The sequence below is a fragment of the Rattus norvegicus genome, chromosome 1 (genome assembly GCF_021556685.1).
Source record: "Rattus norvegicus strain SHRSP/BbbUtx chromosome 1, alternate assembly SHRSP_T2T, whole genome shotgun sequence".
In the NCBI taxonomy this organism is placed as follows: Eukaryota; Metazoa; Chordata; class Mammalia; order Rodentia; family Muridae; genus Rattus; species Rattus norvegicus.
In genome coordinates, this window is record NC_141534.1 from 213,700,671 (window position 1) to 213,722,602 (window position 21,932).

The 21,932-nt window shown below is 49.5% G+C and overlaps 1 protein-coding gene across 2 annotated transcripts in view; it reads right to left on the reverse strand.

Annotated features, from left to right (window-relative positions):
- The window catches only part of Lrp5 (LDL receptor related protein 5), a 103,362-nt gene that overhangs the window by 9,603 nt on the left and 71,827 nt on the right, over positions 1–21,932 (reverse strand). Inside the window, 8 exon segments of one of the 2 annotated variants that reach the window (NM_001106321.2) lie at positions 108–218; positions 2,907–3,098; positions 6,081–6,206; positions 10,154–10,363; positions 11,563–11,753; positions 12,869–13,077; positions 17,704–17,903; positions 20,094–20,417. In NM_001106321.2, the coding sequence (NP_001099791.2) occupies positions 108–218; positions 2,907–3,098; positions 6,081–6,206; positions 10,154–10,363; positions 11,563–11,753; positions 12,869–13,077; positions 17,704–17,903; positions 20,094–20,417 (1,563 nt within the window). 2 annotated transcript variants of the gene reach the window in all.

Here is a 21,932-nt window from a genome sequence, read left to right on the forward strand (position 1 = left end):
GTAGGACTCTCACTAAATGAAGCCTCCCAGAGGCCTCAAGTCCCACAGCTCCACCTGACCTCCACACCCAACCCCACCCCACCAGGGGACAGCCTGAAACCACTCACCACACATGAGCTCATCAGATCCATCAGCACAGTCGGGGAAGGAATCGCACTGCTGCTTGATGAGGACGCACTGGCCACTGGCGCACCGGAACTGATTGGGGAGACAGACAGCTGTGGGGAGAAAGGGGCGGTGCTCAGAGGAGCCAGAGGGCAGCAACTTTGCCTCCAACCACAAAGGTCTGGTTCCAAATGAAGGTCCAACAGCAGGAATACTTTCTAGGACCCAGCTAGAAAAGATCATGGAGAATCCAGTCTTAAAGAACAGGACCCCTGTTCCTAGGTCCGTTCAGTGCCAGAGGGCACAGGGACCTACCTCACCATGACAGTAAGCAAGAGACTGTGATGCCCAGCCTGTGCCCAGGAGGCATGCAGCCTGAGTCAGACAGCACAGAGCAAGGACAGCAGGATTTCCGGGAAGTCGAGTCAGCAAGAATTGCCACTTCTGTAGCAACGGTGGGCTGGGTCAGTGGAGCCCAGAACTCCAGGAAAGTAGAGGTTGTACTTGTAGGGACCAAAGCCATCTCCTCTGATATCTAGGGGAGAGTGGGCAAGCAAACCTGCAGAACACAGCACACTGAGGAAGCACCAGGGGGAAGAGCCTTGGCATCCTCTCACAACCATCTATCTGGATGCTCCAGGGGCCAACCTGGGGCCAGGAGACAAGAGCACTCTCTCCTTCCTGGAAGTAGGGGGCCAGCACCTGCTACTGGTGGGGAGGAGAGTAGGCAGGTGAGTGGGATGAGGGAGGGATTCTAAGCTGATCACATATGGCACTCTGAAACTAGAAGCAGACATTACTGGCTCTGTAACCAACCACCAAGTGCTCCTGTTTAACCTGAGAGTGGCCCACAGGTACAGGAGTAACTGGGCCTGCCAGAGCAGTGTACCTTTATTTACAGACATAGGCAGCTACCTTGTTTGGACACACGTGCAGTCATCATAGCTTCCACCAGATCCTCAGAGCACTGCTGAGCTGCAGGGCAATCACCATGGCTGCACAGAGAAACCTGCTAAGGTCACTCTAGGTCTTGTCCCCTACAGAACATCGGGTCACACTGAATGAGGATGCAGGAGAGTGGCAGACAGCTTCTGAGTCACCAAGAACATAACCCAGCAGCTTGGGGCAGAGATGGGAAGAATGCCACAAGAATGGCTCAGGGCCAGATCTGGGTCTCTGGTGCCAAGAACATGTAGCAAGTGACAAAGTTCAGTGTGAGTCATATATTAGAGGGACATGCACAGCAAGTACTAAGAGATGCATTGCACTGGAAAGAGCTACAGGAGGGTCAGTGAGGGCAGGAGATGTGTCAGCAGCCAGGAGACACCAGCTGCTCTCCAGAGGACCTGGGTTCAGTTCCCAGCATCCACATGGTGGCTCATGACCATCTGTAACTCCAGTTGTAGGCAATCCACAGCCTCTGAAGGCACCAGGCAGGCACACACACATACATACAGGCAAAACACCTTATATATAAAGCACCAGGCAGGTACACATACATACATACAAGCAAAACACCTTACATATAAAATTAAACTTAAAAAGATCTTAATTAAGGGCTGGCCAGCGAGATGCCTTAATGCAGCAGCTCTCAAACTGTGGGTGTCACAAACTCCTGGGGGGGGAGGGATGTTCAAAAGACCCTTTGACAGAGTCACATAAGATATCCTGCATATCAGATGTTTATATCATGACTCATAACGGTAGCAAAATTACAGCTATGAACTAGCAACTGGCTGGGACTCACCAAAACATGAGGAACTGTATCAAAGGGTCACAGCATCAGGAAGGTGGAGAACCACTGATTGGCAGATAAAGATGCTTTGCGCGTATGAACGCACATGCATGTGTGTGCGCACACGCAAACAAATACGTACACTCACACGTGCCCTAAAGAGAAGGCTGAGGGCCAGGTTGTGGTGGTCACACCATTAATCTCAGCACTCAGAAGAAGAAGCAGACAGATTTCTGGGAGTTCAAGACTAGCCTGGTCTATAGAGTTTCAGGACAGCCAGGGATGTATGGAGAAACCCTTGTCTTGTAGGGGGAAGCAGAAAGAGAAAAAGAGAGAGAAAAGGAAAGAAAAAAAGAGCCTAAAAAATGTAGCTAGGTTGATAGAGTGCTTGCCTAGCATTTTAGGAAGCCTTGGGTTTGGTCCTCAACATATCACATTGGTAATGTGTGTCTATAATCCTAGCAAGCAGGGGTTAGAAAAAGAATCAGAAGTTCAAGGCCATCCTTAGATACAAAGCAAACTCAAGGTTAGCCTAGGCTACATAAGACCCTCTCTCTAAAGAAAAAAAGAAAGAAAAAAGTATATAGTTGTATATAAAATGCAGATCTTGCTGGTCAGAGTGGTCGCAGGTGGCCAGCATTGTCCCACAGATGGTGCAGTGCAGCACTGCCTTTGAAGATGACACTGTACTGGGTGTGCGCCCTAGAAGCAACTAGCCGACCACTGGATTTGTCTCACATTTCTGCAGAGGTCACTACCAAATGTGGAAATGGGAGCAGGGCCTCAGCCTCTCTTTAAGTCAACTGCTAGTAGGACAGATGGGGTAGGAGCACTGCTTCAGGCTGTGCCTAAAACTCACTTCATTGATCCCCACCGAGAGGGCCTGCCAATTTAACTGTTTTCTAGCACCCCCAGAGGCAAAAATGGAGCCCAGTGCTTGGTGTGTAGGAAGGCAAGACAAATGACTTTAACAGGATGTGGGTGGGAGATAGCAGCCAGGGTCGGCAGGGCAGGGCCTCACCATCGCAGTTAGCTTCATCCGAGCCATCCTGGCAGTCAGCCTCACCATCGCAGCGTAAACGCAGGTCCACGCACTGGCCTCGAGCACAGGGGAACTGAGAGGCAGAGCACACTGGGCAGCCTTCCTCATCACTCTGGTCAGCACACTCAGGGAAGCCGTCACAGCGCCAGGCTCCAGGGATGCAGTCAATCTCACCAGTGGCACATGCAAACTGATCAGGGGAGCAGGTAGGAGGCTCTAGGGGAGGGAAGGAGACCAAAGTCATGCAGGTTCCACCCAGTGAGCCTCACAAAGGCATAGCTGGGCTTCAGTGCACTGACTTTGTGTCAGCAGTGCCCTGGGCACTGCCTCCTGCTCATGAGACACCTTCAGCCCCAGGACAGATGAAGGAAGGCAGGGATGAAAAAGTTGCTTTCAAACTTGCTGTATAGTCAAGGAAGACCTCAAGAGCTTCTGATCCTCCTGCCTCTACCTCCATAGTATTGGGGTTACATGTGTGTACCACCACATCTGGTCAACACAGTGCAAAGGATTGAACCCAGGGCCTCCTGCATGTTCTCTACCAACTGAGATACATCCTCAATGTCTCTCTCATATTTCCTTCTGTGCGTGCGTGCGTATGTATACATGCATGTGCAGGTGCATACACCTATGCAGGCGTGAACAACAATTTTCTCCATCACTTTCAACCTTAATGCTTTGAAAAAGGGTCTCTCCCTGAACCTGGAGCTAGGTTGGTAGTCGGCAAGCCTCGGTGACGCTGTCTCAGTCTTTCTCCCCATAGCACTGGGGTTACAGGTGCCCAAAGAGTCACACCTGTTTTTGATGTGGCTGCTGGAGGTTGGGTTCAGGTCTTCATGCTTGCAGAGTTAAGTGTTCTTATCCATTGAGCCCCCACATGTCTCTTTCCTTTGATACGGAGCATGGACTGACTGTGAACTTTGGATTACGTAGCAATCGTGACATCCACTATATTCAGGATGAAAACCTGAGATGCTCCTTGGCTTCTCAAAGCCTCCATATCCTCCTCTCTACACCCAGGTGCCACTGCATGAGTGACAAGCCTGTGGGGAAGGGACAGGTGTGTGGCTAGGGCCAGCTACACAGAGGCAGGGAGGCTGTACTGCTGAAGCGCTGTGGCACGTTAGGCCCTGGCAGGCCTGCTGCTTGTTATATCATAAGGCTCCCATCTAAGGGCCTCAGCAAGTCCTTCATCCTGCGGCCAGACAAGGGGCCATGGAAGACTTCGAAGTGTCTGCGTAGAAGATACACATCTCTCAGGCTGTAGGAAGGGGCCACAAATCGAGGATAAAGGCACGTGCCTGTAATCACAGCACTTGGGATCCGAGGTTGCCTTTAACTACATCAAAAGCCCAAGGCCAATCTGGACTGCAGGAGACACTATCTCAAAGAACAAACAAACGAACCAAACAAAAACATCAAAAAAAAAAAAAAAAAAAAAAAAACAAACAAACAAACCAAAAGGGAGTTCCAAGTTTCATGGTAGGCTAGGCACATCCTTCCAAATGGATACCAGGCCTGGATCAGTGGGGACCACTTCATAGCTCCTGCTCTAGGCAGCGAGGCTCAGGCATCCATGAGAGCCACACAGACAACTTCAGACCAAAAGTCTGTTAAAGCCACTAGAAGGGAAAGGGAATGGACAGACACAAAATGTCCTCTCTGCTCTTGGCCAAACTCTAAGGTTCGAAGTGTCGGGCAGCGTAAGAGAGGTCAGACCAGTCTCCCAGGAGCAAGACTGGCCATTAAAAGAACAAGTGTCCAGTTGCTCAAAGCCCAAAGTATACAGGGTGAGGTCATGCATGAAGCCTGATGCTCCCAGGAGCTCCCGGAGGACGAGCAAAGTAGAATTCTTCCCAGGTTGCCCAGCATACAATAGAGAGGAAGCCCTGGAAGTATGCTTAATCAAGAGGACATCAAAGACTGTCACTTTTTATTATGGCCATTCCCACAAGTGCTCTGTTACTGAAAGGGAAACCAGCCTGCCAGGTAGACGTTCCCAGTCTCTACAGGGGAAGCAACGGCTCACAAACGGTGTGTATCCAGCTGAAGGCCACTCATCTTAGCAGTCAGAGTCCAGGATTTGAACCTGGGCCTTCCTTGACCTGGTTCTTGATGACACGCCACCACCACAACCATGCAGCCCCAGGAGAAAAGAATAGATAGAGGGGGAGGAGAAAGGTCAAGCAGAAATCTGTTATTAGGGGACTAGAGAGACCCTAAGAGCTCTGGCTGCACCTATCTGACAACTCAAAACTGCTGTGACTCTGGTTGTGGGAGATACGATGCCCTCTTCTGTGGACACTGTACACTGCATAGACACGAATGCGGGCAAACACCTATACACACAAAATAAAAAGAAATCTTTGTTTAAATCTGTTGTAAAATCCAACAGCCGTGTCAGTAACTGATAGTGGACTGAGCGGTCAGGAAAGATAAAAGAAGACTGATCTGTGTTATCAATCAACTGAACCTAATAATTTTTTCTAGAACATTACACCTGACAACAGTAGAATCCCCAGTCTTCTCAAGAACACATGAAACATTTACCAAGACTGAGTCCAGAATAGACGCCGGCCATAATGCACACGTCAATATATAAAGAACAGAGATGCCGCAAGAGAAGCTCTCAGACCACAGCAGAATTAAAGTAGAAATCAGAACAGAGACAGCTGAAACACTCCCGAGTATCTAGAGATCAAACAAATACTTCTAGGCAAGTATACTTACCGTTGAGCCACCCTGCCCCTCACAACACACTGCTAAATAGCACTTGGGCTGAAGAAGTTGTCTCTCGATTTTTTTTTTTTTCTAAATATTTCAGCTACTAGGAATGGAATCAGAATACGCCACACAAGTGTGAAGACCTGAGTTCAATCCCCAGCACCTAATGTAAAAAGCCGGGTGTGATGGCGCATGCTCATAACCCCAGTTGTGGGGAAGCAGAGACAAAAGGATCTTTGAGGCCACTGGACAGACAGCACAGCCTAATCGGCAAGCTCCAGTTCCCATTGAGAAACCTTGTCTAAAAAACCAAAGTGGGTAGCTGAGGAATAACAGCCATGATTAACCCCTGGTCTCCAAGGCGCCCTTAAGTAAAGAAATAACATGCTTTGGAGATTAGATGCCAAAGGGACTGCAGTTTTAAAGCATGCAAGTGCTATTGCTCTGTACTCCAAGTCCCAAGGAGTCACTCACCACCACAAGTCAGCAGGTTCTGCAGGAGCACGAGGTGGACTGGGCATGAGCAGCGCGGTGTCCCATCACCCTTGGCGATGCAGATATGGGAGCAGCCGCCATTGTCTCGGGCACAAGGATGGGCTGCTGTAGAGACAAAGCAAGATGGAGTCAGGTCAGCCTCTACCTTCCTCCTCAGAGCTTAAGGTGTATGGAAGGCAAAGGTCAGACTCCCATAGACCATCTCATTGATCCCAGCCCAGTTCATCAACACCAACACGGAAACGGATATAAAAACTGGGTCTGGCAGCAGGGCTGTACTATGAGCACACAGTAATCATGCCACCAGCACGAGATCAACCCAGTCACCATTCCAGTCTGAAGAGGAAGGGTGCTCAGAAGACACTATCCCTAGCTGGGCAGCTCTGGACAGTTGATGGCCCCTGTGGGGTTGGGGAGAAGTCAGACTGCTATAAGGGTGTGGCTTCTGGTAGACAGGTCAACCACATTCCAGTGGATGGCCACACATCTAGAAGTATAGGATATGGGCAGCACAAAATGGAGTTGAAGAGTTGTTAAAAAAAAAAAAAAAGAACACAGAATCTGGAACACCCAACCTGTCTCCCTAGCCCCACACCCCTACCCTTCCTACCATGGCTGGACACTGTTTTCCTGCTGCTTTCTCTGCTGTTACCATGGATGTGCCCATGTCCTTACCCTATGAGCCATGAGCACAAACTTAACTGAAAGCAGGGTATTTGCAAATGTAACAGGTAAGGAATCCCAAGATGAGGTCACTGCGGGTGATCTGCATGTCTAAACCCAATGACAAGTATATTTAGAAAAGACAGAAGAAAGGTAGGTGGGGAGTGCTAGGGCAGAATCCAGAGAGCTTTGTGTACACTGGGGAAGCCTTTACAAATGAGCTACACCCCCGGCCCTAAGCTCAGGTTTCTGTTGGTGGTGTGTGTGTGTGTGTGTGTGTGTGTGTTTGCACGAGCACGGGCACACACATATGCACTATAAGGGATGTACACATCCGTGCACACACAGAGATGGACATCATTCTCTGCCTCAATTCCTTGAACATAAAACATAATCTCTCATTGAACCTGGAGCCAGCCTGGCCCCAACAATTCTTTTGTCCACACCTCAGAGAGTTGAGGTTTCAGATTACACCCAGGTTTTTATGTGGGTGCTAGGGATTTGAACTCAGAACCTCATGCTTGCATACCAAGTGGACTTACCTACTAAACCATCCCTCTTCTCTTAAAAGAGGTCTTAGTACATGTTCCAGGCTGGCTTCTAACTCTAGATCCTCCTGCCTCAGCATCCTGTGGCCCTGTACGTTCCACTGCAGGTATGTGACTCTAGAGGCCATGCTGGGGCTATTCAGCTTTAAAACCCAAGTGGACACCCACTGTTTACAGCAGAGGTCAGCAAGCCTGTTCTGTTTTGTTACCACAAAGCAAATTAATTTCCACTTCCCCAGTCAGCCTGTCTCCTACAGTTACCCCACTATTAGGCGCAAAGTACAGGCAGCCAGAGCTAACACATATGTGGACAGCACAGCTATACACAAAAACCTTTGTTCTGTGCTCAGTCCTAAGTTTGGCCATAGAATCTCATAAGAAAGCACACTGGGTACTCTACAGCATGGAGGAGAGATTATCTGAGAACTTCCTGCCCTTACCTCAGACACACACATTAATTATCCACAGAATATCCCCAGTCCTTACTCCAGCTCTCTAAAGGCTAGCTGGTTCTTCTGTCCCCTTAGCTACAAGGAGCTATGGCTAGAGCCTGGCCTTCTGTGGAAATAATCAGGCAAGAGATGTTACCATTCCAACTACACCGTGGCCATTCTGCAGGCCTGTGGCCTTTGCAAGAAGCCAGAAGAATAGAGAGACCCTGTTTGCCCTGTTTACTGAAAAAGGGTCTCACTGTGTAGCCAGGGCTAGCCTAGGACTCATTATCTAAAGGAGGCTGACCTCACCCTTGCTACAATCCTCCTGCCCCAGCATCCTGAGTGCTGAGATTACAAATATGCACCAACGCACCTGGCTAGAACTCAGGCGTTCTGCCTGGCACCTGCACATTATGCAAAAGCTGTTTATCTAGAGAGCTCACTTCTGCAGAACCCCAGTGACCCACAGGACAGGAAGTTTGCCTCAAGCCACACCAGGTGGCTAATTCACTGCTTCAGAGCTCAACCCAGCTTCAAGCAGATTGCCCAACCTTCCCCAAAGCACTTGTATTCCACGTTATTCTACAGACATTGGTTATAGATTCCCAACCTATAGGGTTGAGTGACAGCAAAAGACACATGGCCAAGCCAAGGGCTCTGACCTGGAAGCCAAGCTGCATGAGGTGGGCAGATGAGCATGGTCAATAAGGTACTTCCCTAGTCTCACAGTAGAATTAACAGCACACGAGACACGCTGCTATGGCAAGCATGCAGCCTGGGTTAACACAGTCACCCAATACAAAATCAGAAACTTACTTAAAACAACAAGAGAAGGCCAGAGAGAAGGCTCAGAAGGTGAAAGAGCTGGCCAGGCAAGCTTGGTGACCTGAATTCAACCCCTGGAACCCACCGTGCTGCTTAGCTTTTTGTCACTTTGACAAAAACTAGACCCACTTGAAGAGGGAAGGAGCCTCACTACCTGTATCAGACTGTCTGTGGTCATGTCTCTCGGTATTTTCCAGGTTAATGGTTGATGTGGGAGGGTTCATCCTGACAATACATCTGGGAGGGTGGTCCCGGATGCTATAAGAAAGCAGGCGGAGCAAGCCATGGGAGCAAGCCAGTAACGGTGCTCCTCCACTGCCTCAGCTTCAGTTCCTGACACCCAGTTACTTCCTACCTTAGGTCCCTGGCTTCCTTCAGTGATAGACAGTGACCTGTCAGGCACACCCTTTCCTCCACCACTTACTTTTGATCATGATCTTTATCATAGCAACAGGAAAAGTATCCAGGACACCCAAAGAAGGGATAGGAAAGAACCAACTCCAGAGTTGCTCTCTGGCCTGCACACGCTCCATGACATACGTGCTCCCATCCCTACACACACGATACACATGTATGATAAACACAACTTAAGATTGTTTTCAACATTATTGTGCGATTCCATCACAGTCCCAGCATACCCTGAGCCTTGGCAGGTAGCAGAAGGGACTCCAGCAAAGGGAGTGGGAGGAAAGAGGGCCCCAGGTACAGGCTCAGCACCATGGGATGAGGGGAGGACTGGCAGCATGGAGGGGTGGCCTCAGTTCTGAACCCTGGAAATGCAGACTATGCTCCTAGGGCTTCCCAGGAGAGGTATACTCTTGCCACTGAGGCACTACTAAGAGGCAGCAGAACCTTTGAGGAGTGGGGCCTAGCTGGAGGTATAGCTCATGGGTAGAGTACTTATCTAGTGTGTATGAGAGATCTGACTTCACTGTGAGGACTACAAAACCATAACATAACAGCTGGAGCCTAAAGTGGAGAGCATGGGAGTGGGGTAGGGAGTTGGGGTGGGGAGTGTCTTCACAGGAGACAGGGGGATCCCACCTCTCTCCTCTGTGCTTGGACTCCTAGCAGTGAAGCATGTGGGCTTCTTCATCATACAATCATCGCCATGATATGCATCCCCCCATCCCCCCACACTCAGAGAATTCCAGCACTCAGGAGGACTGTCAAGAACTCCAGGCTAGCCTGGGCTACCTAGAGAGACTATATCTCAAAAGTAAACTGATAGATGATAAATATAGGCAAATGACAGAGATGTATGTATGTATGTATGTATGGACAGATGGATGGACAAACAGATGGACAGAATGAGATTAGTAGAAGGGTGGATAGGTAGGTAGATGGATAGATACATAGACAGACAGACAGACACTTTTTAAAAAGCAGACTTGGGTACTTGTGCACATCAGCAAACAAAATGATCACAGAGGGAGACATGTGGACATGCACTGGCCTTAGGTGCTAAGCCCATGAGGTCCTCAGGCACAGGCTCTCACCCCAGCAGCCCATCTGACATCAGCAGGGCTGATTCACTTTCCCCCAGGAGACCCCACCACAAATGCTGTCCCCTCTCACATACAGAACTCCTCCAGGCTGACTTCCTCCACAGCATGGATGCCTGTCAGGTGGGTGACACGGCCCTGAACCCTAGTCCTCTTGTCCCCAGTGGTCTTCTCCACACGCTCAATCATCTGCTGCTGGCGGTCGATCCAGTAGAGGTGCCTCCCCAGCACCGTCAGACCTACTGGCTGCACGATGTTGGCATCTTCCAGGGTCAGGCGGTTGGCCCCTGGGGTTAACATAAAGGTTCCATGAGAGGCAGGCGAGTGAAGAGCCAGGCCCACTGTGCTCAGGAGAATGGAGATTTAAAGAAGGACCATTAGAGAGTCTGGGGCATTTCTACACTCTCCAGGGCTGGGAGTTGGAACAGACACCATAGAGACAGGCACGCGGGGGGGGGGGGGGGGGGGCTGCACCCAATATATATATATATATATATTTTTTTTTTTTTTTTGGTTCTTTTTTTCAGAGCTGGGGACCGAACCCAGGGCCTTGCGCTTCCTAGGCAAGCACTCTACCACTGAGCTAAATCCCCAACCCCGCCTGCACCCAATATTATGTGGACATATTTATCTACATATGTGTGCAAACATATGAAGGCCAGAAGTCTCACTCTCATTTATTTCTTCAAGGTATGTATGTATGTATGAATGAATGTATAAATGTATGAATGTATGAATGAATGAATGAAAGACAGGGTCTCTCTGTGTAGCCTTGACTGTCCTGGAACTGTCTTTGTAGACCAGGCTGGCCTTAAAATCACAGAGATTCCCCTGGCCACGCCCTCCCAAGTGCTCAGATTAAAGCATATATCACTACATCCAATCTTTTAAAAGTGTTTTTAAATATTTATTTTATATGATTGGGTATTTTGTCCACATGTATGCTTGTGAATCATATGCCTACAGTACCTAGTCATCTGGTTGGCTCTCACCCTGTTTCTTGAGACAGGGTCTCTCACTGAACCTGGAGCTCACTGACTAGCTGCCAGAAAGCCTCAGAGGTCCTCCTGACTCTGCCTTCCTAACACTGGGGTTCCAGGTATGCGCCACAGTCCTTGGCCTTTTACATGGGGGCTGGGGGTCAGAATTCAGACTCTTATATTGCATAGCAAGCTCTTTACCAACAGAGCCACCTCCCCAGTCACATAACTTTTATTAGAAGAAAAGCTGCCAGGATCCAGCCCCGCCCCCAAGTACTGAATCCCACTTCTCCACATTCCAGGGGCTCACAGCAGGCCCCCATGAGGTTTGGGTTACGTATGAACATGCAGAGCTGCAGTGCAATGCCAGGCTCAGTGCAAGTCCCAGGACAAGATGATAGCTGCCATTCCTATTGTTAGCAAGGAAGGCTGGGGGGTCATGGGAGGCTCACCCCTAACTGTTGCAGACAGAGGACTCAGTGACTGGAGACATCCAGGATGCATACCTGAGAGGTCGCAGCTTTCAATGCGCTTTAGGTCTGCATCCACCCAGAAGAGCTTGCCCAGGGCATTGTCCACCACAAGGGCCACAGGACGGATAAGGCCGGTGGTGAAGAGAACCTCACGCTCCGTGCCATCCAGGGAGGCTCGCTCAATCTTGGCAGCATGGTCCTGCATGTTGGTAAAGTACATGTACCTGTGGAAACATAGCACAGGGAAGAAGCAGGTAAAAATGGCTGCTGTGAGTCCCCACTGCCCCTCATCCACAGCACCAGCCCAGTCCCTGACCCTACTGCCACCCAAGCAGCAGCAGCCCTGGCCCCTCGCAGTTGGTCCTACAGGCTGCTGGGTCACATCTCATGGAGGGAAGAGTGTCCCTCAAATTCATGCCACCCTGTGAGCTTCTTTGGAAAAGGGGGGCCTTTGAAAATACTAGGATGTAAAATCCTTGAGTGTGAGGGTGGGCCTCAAATCCAGTGACAGCTATTGAAGAGAAATAGAGAAGAAAGCCATGAAGCAAAGAAAGGCAATGTGGTGGGAGGGAAAAACCTGAAGTGACAAGACCATGTTTCAAAGAATGCTGGCAGTCACCACAGCTGGGAGACTGTGCCCCATTGCATCAGAGGAAGGGGACGCTGCCGATACAGGAACAGTGGACCTCCAAGCTCTGAGACAGCAAGTGTCTGCGACAGTTATGTGGATAACACTGTTGCTGACATCACCATCACAGAAAGGAACATCAAACCTCTGAGGGCTGCATCACCTGCCCACCCGTCCACCTGCCCACCATCACTGAGGTGGTGAAGTGCAGGAGTCAGGATTTGAACATCAGGTTCTGATCATCATCAGGAACCCCACAGACAACACCTTACCAATCTAACACCTGCTTCGCTTGTCTGCCACACAGGACTTAAAGGCTAGCATGCTGCTGCCTGAGTCTCTCTGCAAGGTCAGCTTTGTCCTTAAGCTTCAGGGACTCTCTCATCAACAAGGGATTATGAGACAAACACATAAGGGTGTTGGGAGATTCCAGAAAGGACATATTTTGAGTTGTGTCTGGGGAAGAACTGTGCAGCCCCCAAATATCAAGTTGAACAGACTGGTACAAGGCCCATGCAGCAGGGTTGACATTCTCAGGGTTCCCAACTCCCCCCTCTAGACTTCACCTTCTGCTTGTGCAGCTTGGGATCCTGGTACAATGCTGGAGACACTGGCTAGCCTCCATGAGGCCAGCGCTACAGGTACACAGGGCCTGCCAATGGGCACATGGCCTGAGTGGATTACAGCTTGTCCTACCCTAGGGACACCTACCCTCGCTCAGCATTGACAGCAATGGCCCTTGGTCTGTCACGGTCCCCTCGAAGCACCACTCCCATGGCATCCCCATCCAGCCGGTGGACATTGATGGTGTTGGTGGCCTCACAGGTCCAGAACAGTGTCCGGCTGTAGATGTCAATGCTGAGGTCATGTGGCTGTCGGTCTGGGCTCAGGCTTTGGCTGGGAGAGGTCAGCATGGAGGGCTGTGAGAGAGAAGCAAACCAAGCTTGCACCATTGTCACACACAGGTCACACTCCACCCCAAGGGAGAGAAGTTCCAAGTTCAGCCTCAAGGTTAAGATTTCAGCAGATGTGAGGCATCACTTCTAGACTTGGCTCTTTTTTTTTTTTTTTTTTTTTGGTTCTTTTTTTCGGAGCTGGGGACCGAACCCAGGGCCTTGCGCTTCCTAGGCAAGCGCTGTACCACTGAGCTAAATCCCCAACCCCTAGACTTGGCTCTTTTAAAAACAAATGTTTATTTATTCAGCTGGTTTTGTGCACTTGTGTATGTCCACATACCTTCCACAGCACAATGGACAATTTGTGAAGGCTGGTCCTCTCCTCCACCACGTGGGTCCCAGGATTTGAATTCAGATCATCCACTGGGTACGTTTACCCATGAGCCATTCTGGTGACCCTCAACTTAAATCTATGTGGTATGCCCATTTAGGAATACACAGAACAAACTAGAAAGAGCCCCAACAGGACACCAGACTTTAGGTGCCATGAGGGAATCCACTAGAGGACACTGGCAGGCTGTCAACTCGACAGACAGGAGTCCTGAAGCCCAACCTCATCTCTTCATTCCACTATTTAGGACTCAGGCTCTTGGCTTTCAATGTTCAAACCTTGTAGCCAGGAGAGTAGGAACGGAGAGGAGGGGACTCCTCTCTTCTTGGACACTACAGAGCCAGGCAAGGGGCATAGGGCAGGTGCTGGGCGAGTGGGTAAAAGGGTGGAGCAAGGCAAGGACACACAGCAAGTGATGGACAGGCAGAGATGCAGGCAGAGGGGTATCTGGGGCGGGCAAGGGGTGTAGGGCAGGTGGGGTCTGAAAGTCACAGGGACATTAAGAAGATTTGTACCATGGGGTTTTCTTACACAGAAGCTATAGTCATCAGTTAGTACTCAAGGTGACTGACTGGGAAGTGACAGCCTGGAGTCACTGGAGTCACTGGTCCAACCTGGGGTTGAAGAACCAGCCACTCATCTTTACCACTAACAGAGGAGGAGGAGGGAGGGGAAGAGGGGGGAGGGGGGAGAGGGAGGAAGTAGAGGAGAGGGTAGGGGGGGAGGAGGAGGAGTAGAAGAGTCCAACCTGTAGCTATGACTTGATAATCTACCAGGCCCAGGCTGGCCACTTAGAATTTTTATCATATGAACTTTGTGGTGGTGGCTTGCCTAAATTGTCAACTTGATGACATCTAGAATTCCCTGGGAGACCGGTCACCTGGCTTCTGGGCAAACTGGTGGGAGATTGTCTTGATTGGGTTAATCTAGATGGGAAAGCCTACTGTGGGTGGCACCATTCCCTGCCTGGGATCCTGGTTGCATAAAATGGAAGACAGTGAGGGTCTCTGGTAAGCCTGATCACCCGAGTTTGCTTTCTGGAATCCACAGGGTAGAAGGACAGAACAGATTCTCACAAGTTACCCTGTGGCCCTGCTCCCAAGCATTTATGCTATGGCACATACCTCAATAAAGAAATAAATGTAAAAAATAGAAAGAAAGAAAGACCACAGACAGACAGCCTAGCATTCATTGCTCTCTGCTGATACACTGTTGTTGATTTGAGACATTGCTCTCTGCTGATACACTGTTGTTTTGAGACATATCTCACAAGGTAGTCCTGGCTGGTCTAGAATCACTCACAGAGATCCACCTGACTCTGCCTCCCAAGCACTGGGATTAGAAGTGTGCCACCACACCTGGCACACTCGACTATGGATACAATGTGACAGCTGCCTGGTTATGCTTCTGCCTCCTTAGCTTGAGCTCTACCAGCCTGAACTTTGAACTGTGAGACAAATCCTTTCTTCTGTAAGTTATTTTCATCAGAGTGTTATATCACAGCCAGAGAAAAGTAACTAAAACAGACATTCAGTTTAAAGGGGTCAAACTAGTGTCCAGTCATAGCCACACACAAACACACAGGAACCCATGCACGCATGCAAATTGATTAATTTTTTTTTAAAAAAGTCTACATTTCCAAAGAAGATCTGTAGACTAATCCAGTAAGCTCTCCTCCACTTAGCTGTCATACAGTTTGTGACAGGCCTCCTGAGGCAGGTCCTTCCTGGACCGTTCACACAGTGGGAAGCTCAGCTCTGTTAGATTTGAAAACTGGGCTACCAATACAGAGGTCAATGCTAGCAGCAAACCACCGAACTGAGAACGGGACCCCCTTGGAGGGAATTAGAGGAAGTATTGAAAGAGTTGAAGGAGCTGGCAACCCCATAAAAACAACAATGCCAACCAACCAGAGTTTCCAGGGACTAAACCATTACCAAAGGACTATACATGGACTGACCACAGGGCTCCAACTGCATAGGTAGGAGAGAATAGCCTTGTTGGGGCACCAGAGGAAGGGGAAGCCCTTGGTCCTGCCAAGGTTGGACCCCCCCAATGAAGAGGAATATGGGAGGGGGCAATAAGGGGGATATATAGAGGGAATACCCATATGGGGGAGGGAGAGGGGAGGGAATGGGGGCTTATGGACAGGAAACCGGGAAGGAGAATACATTTGAAATATAAGTAAAGAAATATATCTAATAAAAATTTTTTAAAAAAAGAAAGAAAACTGGGCTAATTAGGTGTGGTAGTGCATGTCTTTAATCTCATATCTTAAGAGGCAGAGGCAGGGGGATATCTGTGAGTCCCAGGCCAGTCTAGTGTCCATAGCAAGTCCCAGGACATCCAGGGTTAAGGGGGGGTTTGGGGAGTAGGGGTAAGACAGGGAGACAGAAACAGAGAAACAGACAGAGGCAGGAGAGGGGAGAGGGAGAGAGAGAAAACACATTAGACTGGCAAAAGGGCTGACTGGGTAAAGATGTTTGCTGCTAAGCCTGACATTGGAGTTGGACTCCCAGGATCCATATATTGAAGGACAGCTGACTCCCAAAAATTCCCGACCTCCACACTTGAACCATGTACTTGCTCACACACATATACTCAATGAAATAGGTAAATAAACATAATAAAAATTTAAAGAAAATCTGGGCCTAGCATTCAGTAATAGACAATTTCATTTAAGGAAGACATAAAAAAGAATGAAAAAGCCAGGTGAGTTAACACACAACTGTAGTAGTCTCAGAACCTGGGAGACAGGAAGCAGAAGGATGAGGAGCTAGCCTATGCTGCATACTGAGTTTGAGGCCAGCCTGGGATACAGAAAAACCTGTCTCAAAAATGGAGGTGGCAATTCAAGGGTTAAGACTTGCTGCACACGCAGTTGAGAGCCTCGGAAATTCACATAGGCTGAGCATGACGGCCCTAAAAGGCAGAGACAGTGGACCAGCAAGACTATCAGTCTGACTGAGAGACCCTGCCTCAGTAAGGTGGACGATTCCTAACATCACTGTCAAGAATATACACATACACATGCATATGCACAGAAAGATACACCCTATACATGCAAAAAGCACATACACATGTGCACCACACACAGAATGGGAAAAATAAATGAGTGAGTGTAGACACTTGTCCTGGCATGTGGCTCCAGGAAGACTGGATGACGCACACTTCTCCGTTCATATGAGCCATATCCAGCCACACCTGCAGCCCTTCCAGCCCTGTTTCCCAAGATGCTTTCACCATTTCATCCAGCTCACAGACTGAGTCCCTGCTGCGTCACACCCACAGATGCAGGAGCGACTGACTGGCCAGGCAAAGGGCTCCAACACGTCCCACAACCCCAACCTGCTTTCTATGTGTCACTGGGAGGAAGGGGTATTCTTAGTATTATTATTTATTTTAATGTGTACAGGTATTTTGCCTCTATACATGTCTCTGTACCATGGGCATGCCCAAGGAAGCAGAAGAGGGTACTGGATCCACCTAGGACTGGAGTTACAGGTATTTCAAAGCCACCACATGGCCCTGGGAACCAAACTGTCTTCTAGAAGAGCAATCAATACTCTTAACCACTGAGTCCTCTCTCCAACCCTACCAGGCTCTTTGTCTCACAGGTCCAACTGTTTGTTAATTTTGCCCAGGCTCATTCCTCTATAGTAACTGCACTAGAGATGGCAGGGAAAAGCACTTGCCTGGCAGGCATGCAGGGCAGGCCCACATTGGAAAGCTGCGCACAGTGGCACACATTTGTCATCCCAGCCTTTGAGAGGTGGAGGCAGGCAGATCTCTGTGGCTTGCCAGCCAGCATCCTAGCCTGATCAGTGAGTTCCAGGTCCCAGTGAGAAACCCTGTGAATTACTCCTGAGGAAAAACACCTGACATGGCTGTCTCATTCCCAACACGCATACACACACATGTGCACAGACACAGACACACACAAAGACTGGTGGCATGAATCTTATAAAATAAAGGAAGCGTCTAGTGTTTCTAAGCAACAGAAAACCACATTGGACAAAAGATCCATAAAGCCTGACCCACTACCACCCAACCCCCTCCCCTATCAACAACTGGGAAATCCAGTTTCTCTTAACCACAGTCCAGGGCTTCGCACGGCCAGGATCACACCTATAATTACATAACTGGAGTCCAAATCCTTGTTTGGCACATGCCCTACCCAGAAAAGGGAGCAGCCTGAAAGCCAGTAGGGCAAGCTCTGGGCAGAGCATCTCCCACACCCTACCCTCAGGAGCACCTGCCTGGGTACCGTCGTCCTTGGCCCTCTTGATGTTCTGACGCCCATCCACCCAGTAGATGAACTTGTCCAGCGGGTCGTAGTTGATGGCTTTGACATTCCTCAGCCCGTGTAGGGGTAGGATAAGGTCCGGACTGAGCTGGTCATCGGGGATCATCCGGCTGATGGCAAATTTCTGGCTGAACAGCAAGAAGGTGGAGGGCGCTGGAGTGGGACAAACAGACCGAGCGCCGGGCATCAGCAAGCTGAGGGCGCTGGAGCGGGACGGACAGACAGACTGAGCAGAGAGCATTAGTAAGTGAAAGCTAAGGGACTGGACAGACAGACTAAGTGGCAAGTAGAGCAAGCTAAGACCTCTGGACAGACAGACCAAGCACCAAGCATCAGTAAGCTGAAAAGCTGAACAAACAGACCTAGCAGAAAACACCAGCCAGCTGAGGGTGCTGGGCAGACAGACTGAACAGAGAGCATCAGTGAGTGGGAGATGAGAGGCCGAGGCCAGGGATACAGCAGCCAGCCCTGTTCTCACTGGACCCCTTAGAGAAGGGCAGACAGAACTGTCAGCTGGCACGGTGATAGGCTGTTTCCGATATCATCCCAGAGTCTGTATGGCTGTTCTGAATAAATACCTTTTTTCTTTCTCCCCTTCCCCCTTTCCCCCCTTCCTTCCTTCCTTCCTTTCTTTTAGCTAGGGTATCTTGTAGCCTAGAGTGGCCTTGAACTTGTCCAAGCCATCAAGGATGGTCTTGAACTCTCCACTCTTCACCTTAAGTACGGAGAGCCTCTATCTCTCAAGTACAGGGCCCACAGGCATGCACCACCACACCCAGTTCATGCCACGCTAGGACTGCTTTGCTCACACTAGGTCAGCACTCTACCAAACGAGCTACATCCCCAGTCCCGGGCCTTATTCTGAGATTTGCTTTTATTATTTTTTAAATCGTGTGCAAGGGGTGGGGAGTATGGGAGTGTGAATGTGAACACAGATGCCCAAGGAGAGCAGAACGGGGAAAACTGCTTTTGGCGAGATCAGAAAGCAGGCTCTCCTTCCTGGCAGGAAGCCCAGGTCCTGAGGCCCAAGGCCAACTGCCCACATTCAGGAACTGTGATACTCAGATGTGTGCCAGGCAGCCCCCAGGATCAGGGTGTCACAGCGTTCCAGACCCTAGGCAGTGAGCATTCTTACTTCTACTCCCTACCTCCCTACAAAAATAGCCCCAGTGTGTAGGCATGGTGGACACACAGCACTCAGAAAAGCAGAGGCAGGTGGATCTCCATGAGTTCCAGGGCAGTTTTGTCTATATAGCAAGTTGCAGGCCAGCTACATAGTAAGATTCTATCTCAAACAAAACAAAACAAAACAAAACAAACAAACAAACAAATAAAACAAAAAAAACCAAACTGGAGAGATGGCCCAACAGTTAAGAGCACTGGCTGCTCTTCCACAGGACCTGAGGTTATATTCCCAGCACGTAGGTGATATCTCATAACTGTTTATAACTTCAGTTCCAGAACATCCAAGCCTTCTTGCTTCTCTGGGCACCACACATATATAGTGCACAGACATACAGATAGGCAAAACATCCCATATATAAGTTAACAAAATAACATAAACCTAAATAAATAAATGTATGTTTTAAAACAACCCCAAGGAGGTGACTCTGGCCCTGGCCCACTGTAGACCAGCTCAGGGTCAGATACATTTCCCACCCTTTCAAATCTCAGGATCCTCAAAGGTTCCACAGGGAAGGGAAGAAGCACCACCCCGTGGGTGACACACAAGACCCAGAGGACAGAGGCCTCAAGAACTGTCCAGTTCTAGTTGGAGGCCAATCTGTATCTGGCTTGGAGCCTGCTAATGGGACACAGCTGTACACACAGAGGGCTATTGGGAAATCACCCCCTGGCCTTCTGAATTTCACTCTATCATGGATGTAAGAAGACAGCCACACCGACTGGGTCAGTCAGCGTGTACAGGCTTACAGCATTAGGAACACAGACTGAGGAGCCATTCTGGTGGTTTGACGCATCTTAGCTGTGTAGCCTTGAGCAGGTTACGACACACCTCAGGTTCTATGACTGAGAAACGGTTGTCACCATGGGAAACGCTTAGGACAGTGCTGGCAGTACACTGAGATGTCCCCGTCCCACAGCTCCTAAGTAATTTCTACGTCTAAAGAACCTCCCACAGAACCAACTAGCTAAGGGGCTCTGCCCTCACCTCGTCTGGTCACCAGGCAATACCATGAAGCCTGTGCAGTGCATGACCGCCCAACCATCCAATGTACAAGAAGCTCTCTCAACCCAACTCAAGAAGCTCTCTTCCACCACAGCCCACAGTGGGGGCTGAGGGGCTGAGGCCTGGTGCATGCAGAGGGGAATCAAGGCACTTACGGCTGCAGTTGCGGCTGCTGGGGTCCAGCGTGTAGTGGGAAGCACAGCCGCAGCGGTGGCCTCCAGGGATGGCGAGGCACAGCTGCCCACACTGGCCATTGCTGTGCACGCAGTCGTTGAGGCCATCCTGACGGGAGGAGTGAAACACCAGGATGTCCATGACGAAGTCCAGGTGACCCTGGATGAGGGTACGGTTCCGCCCGCTGGTCTTGTCGGCCCGTTCAATGCTATGCAGGTTCCAGTCGGTCCAGTAGATGTAATCGCTATATTGAGTCAGGCCAAAGGGGTAGGGCAGATCATCAGCTATCACCATGCGCTCCTGACCTGTGCGGGGACACAGCACACCAATGAGCTGAGGGAGCGTCTGGGAGAGTCAGTCAACCTTGATTTACAGGACTCTCAGCCAAGCGCTTCATGAAGCTGACCGGTTGCCTACCTATGTGGCAAGCCCACCCAGTGTCCTCAGGGAGAAACCTATACATCAGCCAAAAGACACTCAGAGGAGAGCTTTCAGTAGATAGTATCTTCGTTTGCTTATTCCAACGGTGTTTCAAGTCTGCAGCCTAGGAAGACCTAGAAGACTACCTGTGTAGTCTCGCTGGCCTCAAACCCATGATGATCCTCTTGCCTCGCCTCCCAACTGCTGGGATTCCAGGCATGAGCCAGCATGCCTAAATCCATCTTCTCTATTCAGTACACAGGCCATTTATACCTGAGCCCACAGTCACATGACTGTAACATCCCTGTGGAGACTTGGAGCAATGGAAAAGAACAAATGTCTGGGCTGGAGAGAAGGCTCAACAGTTAAGAGCACTGACTGCTCTTCCAGAGGTCCTGAGTTTGATTCCCAGCAACCACATGGTGGCTCACAACCATTTGTAATGGGATCTGATGCCCTCTTCTGGTGTGTCTGAAGACAGTGACAGTGACCTTATATAAATAAAAATAAATAAATCTTAAAAAAAAAAAAAAGAACAGATGTCTGAGATCTTGCAGGTAAGGCCCGGCCCCTCTGAGAACAGACGACAGAGAGTGGACTGTGCAAACCGGTCTTCCTTTGCGACCTGTTGACCAGGGCTCAGCACATAATGCACCCAGCATACAACAGGCGTGAGGCCCGTGTCAGGGAGAGACAGGGTACAGGCCTGGCAGAGCCCAGTGGGACAGCATAACGTCCTAGGCAAGGAAGGAGCCTAGAGGATCTCAGAGCTTCTGGACGAGGCACGGGTCCAGTCCTGCACATCTACACTTTACAGCCTGTGAGTGCAAGCCCATGTCTCCTTATGTGTTCTAATCATGGCACATAGGGTACCAATAAAAACAAGCTTGTGATATGAGAACATGTTTGTCTTATATGGGGGTGTCACGAAAAAAGCAGAAAATTGTATATAACTAAACTAAAGTTTCAAAAATAGCTCTCCATCCATCCATCTGTCCATCTGTCCATCCGGCCGGCCATCCATCCATCCATCCGGTTTCATGTATCCTAAACTGAATTCAAATTCCTCATGTATCTAAGGATGACTTTGACGTTCTGACCCTCCAGCCTGCATCTCCTGAGTGCTGGGCTTACAGCCTACACCACCACGCTTAGTTTGTGTGCTGGGGATTGAAGCCATGAGCTTTATGCATGGTGGGCAAGCATTCTACCAGCTGATCCACAGCCCAATCAAAAAACTATTTCTACAAAGTAAAAACATATACAGAAATCCCCAAATTTTTAAAATATTATGTATTTAAAGCTTAGTTTTTAAATACAGAGGTTAGAAAGGGGTCTGGTTACAGAAGGAATTTGTGCTACTAGTTTGGTGGAGACCAAATCTGGCCCTCGGGAGTTCT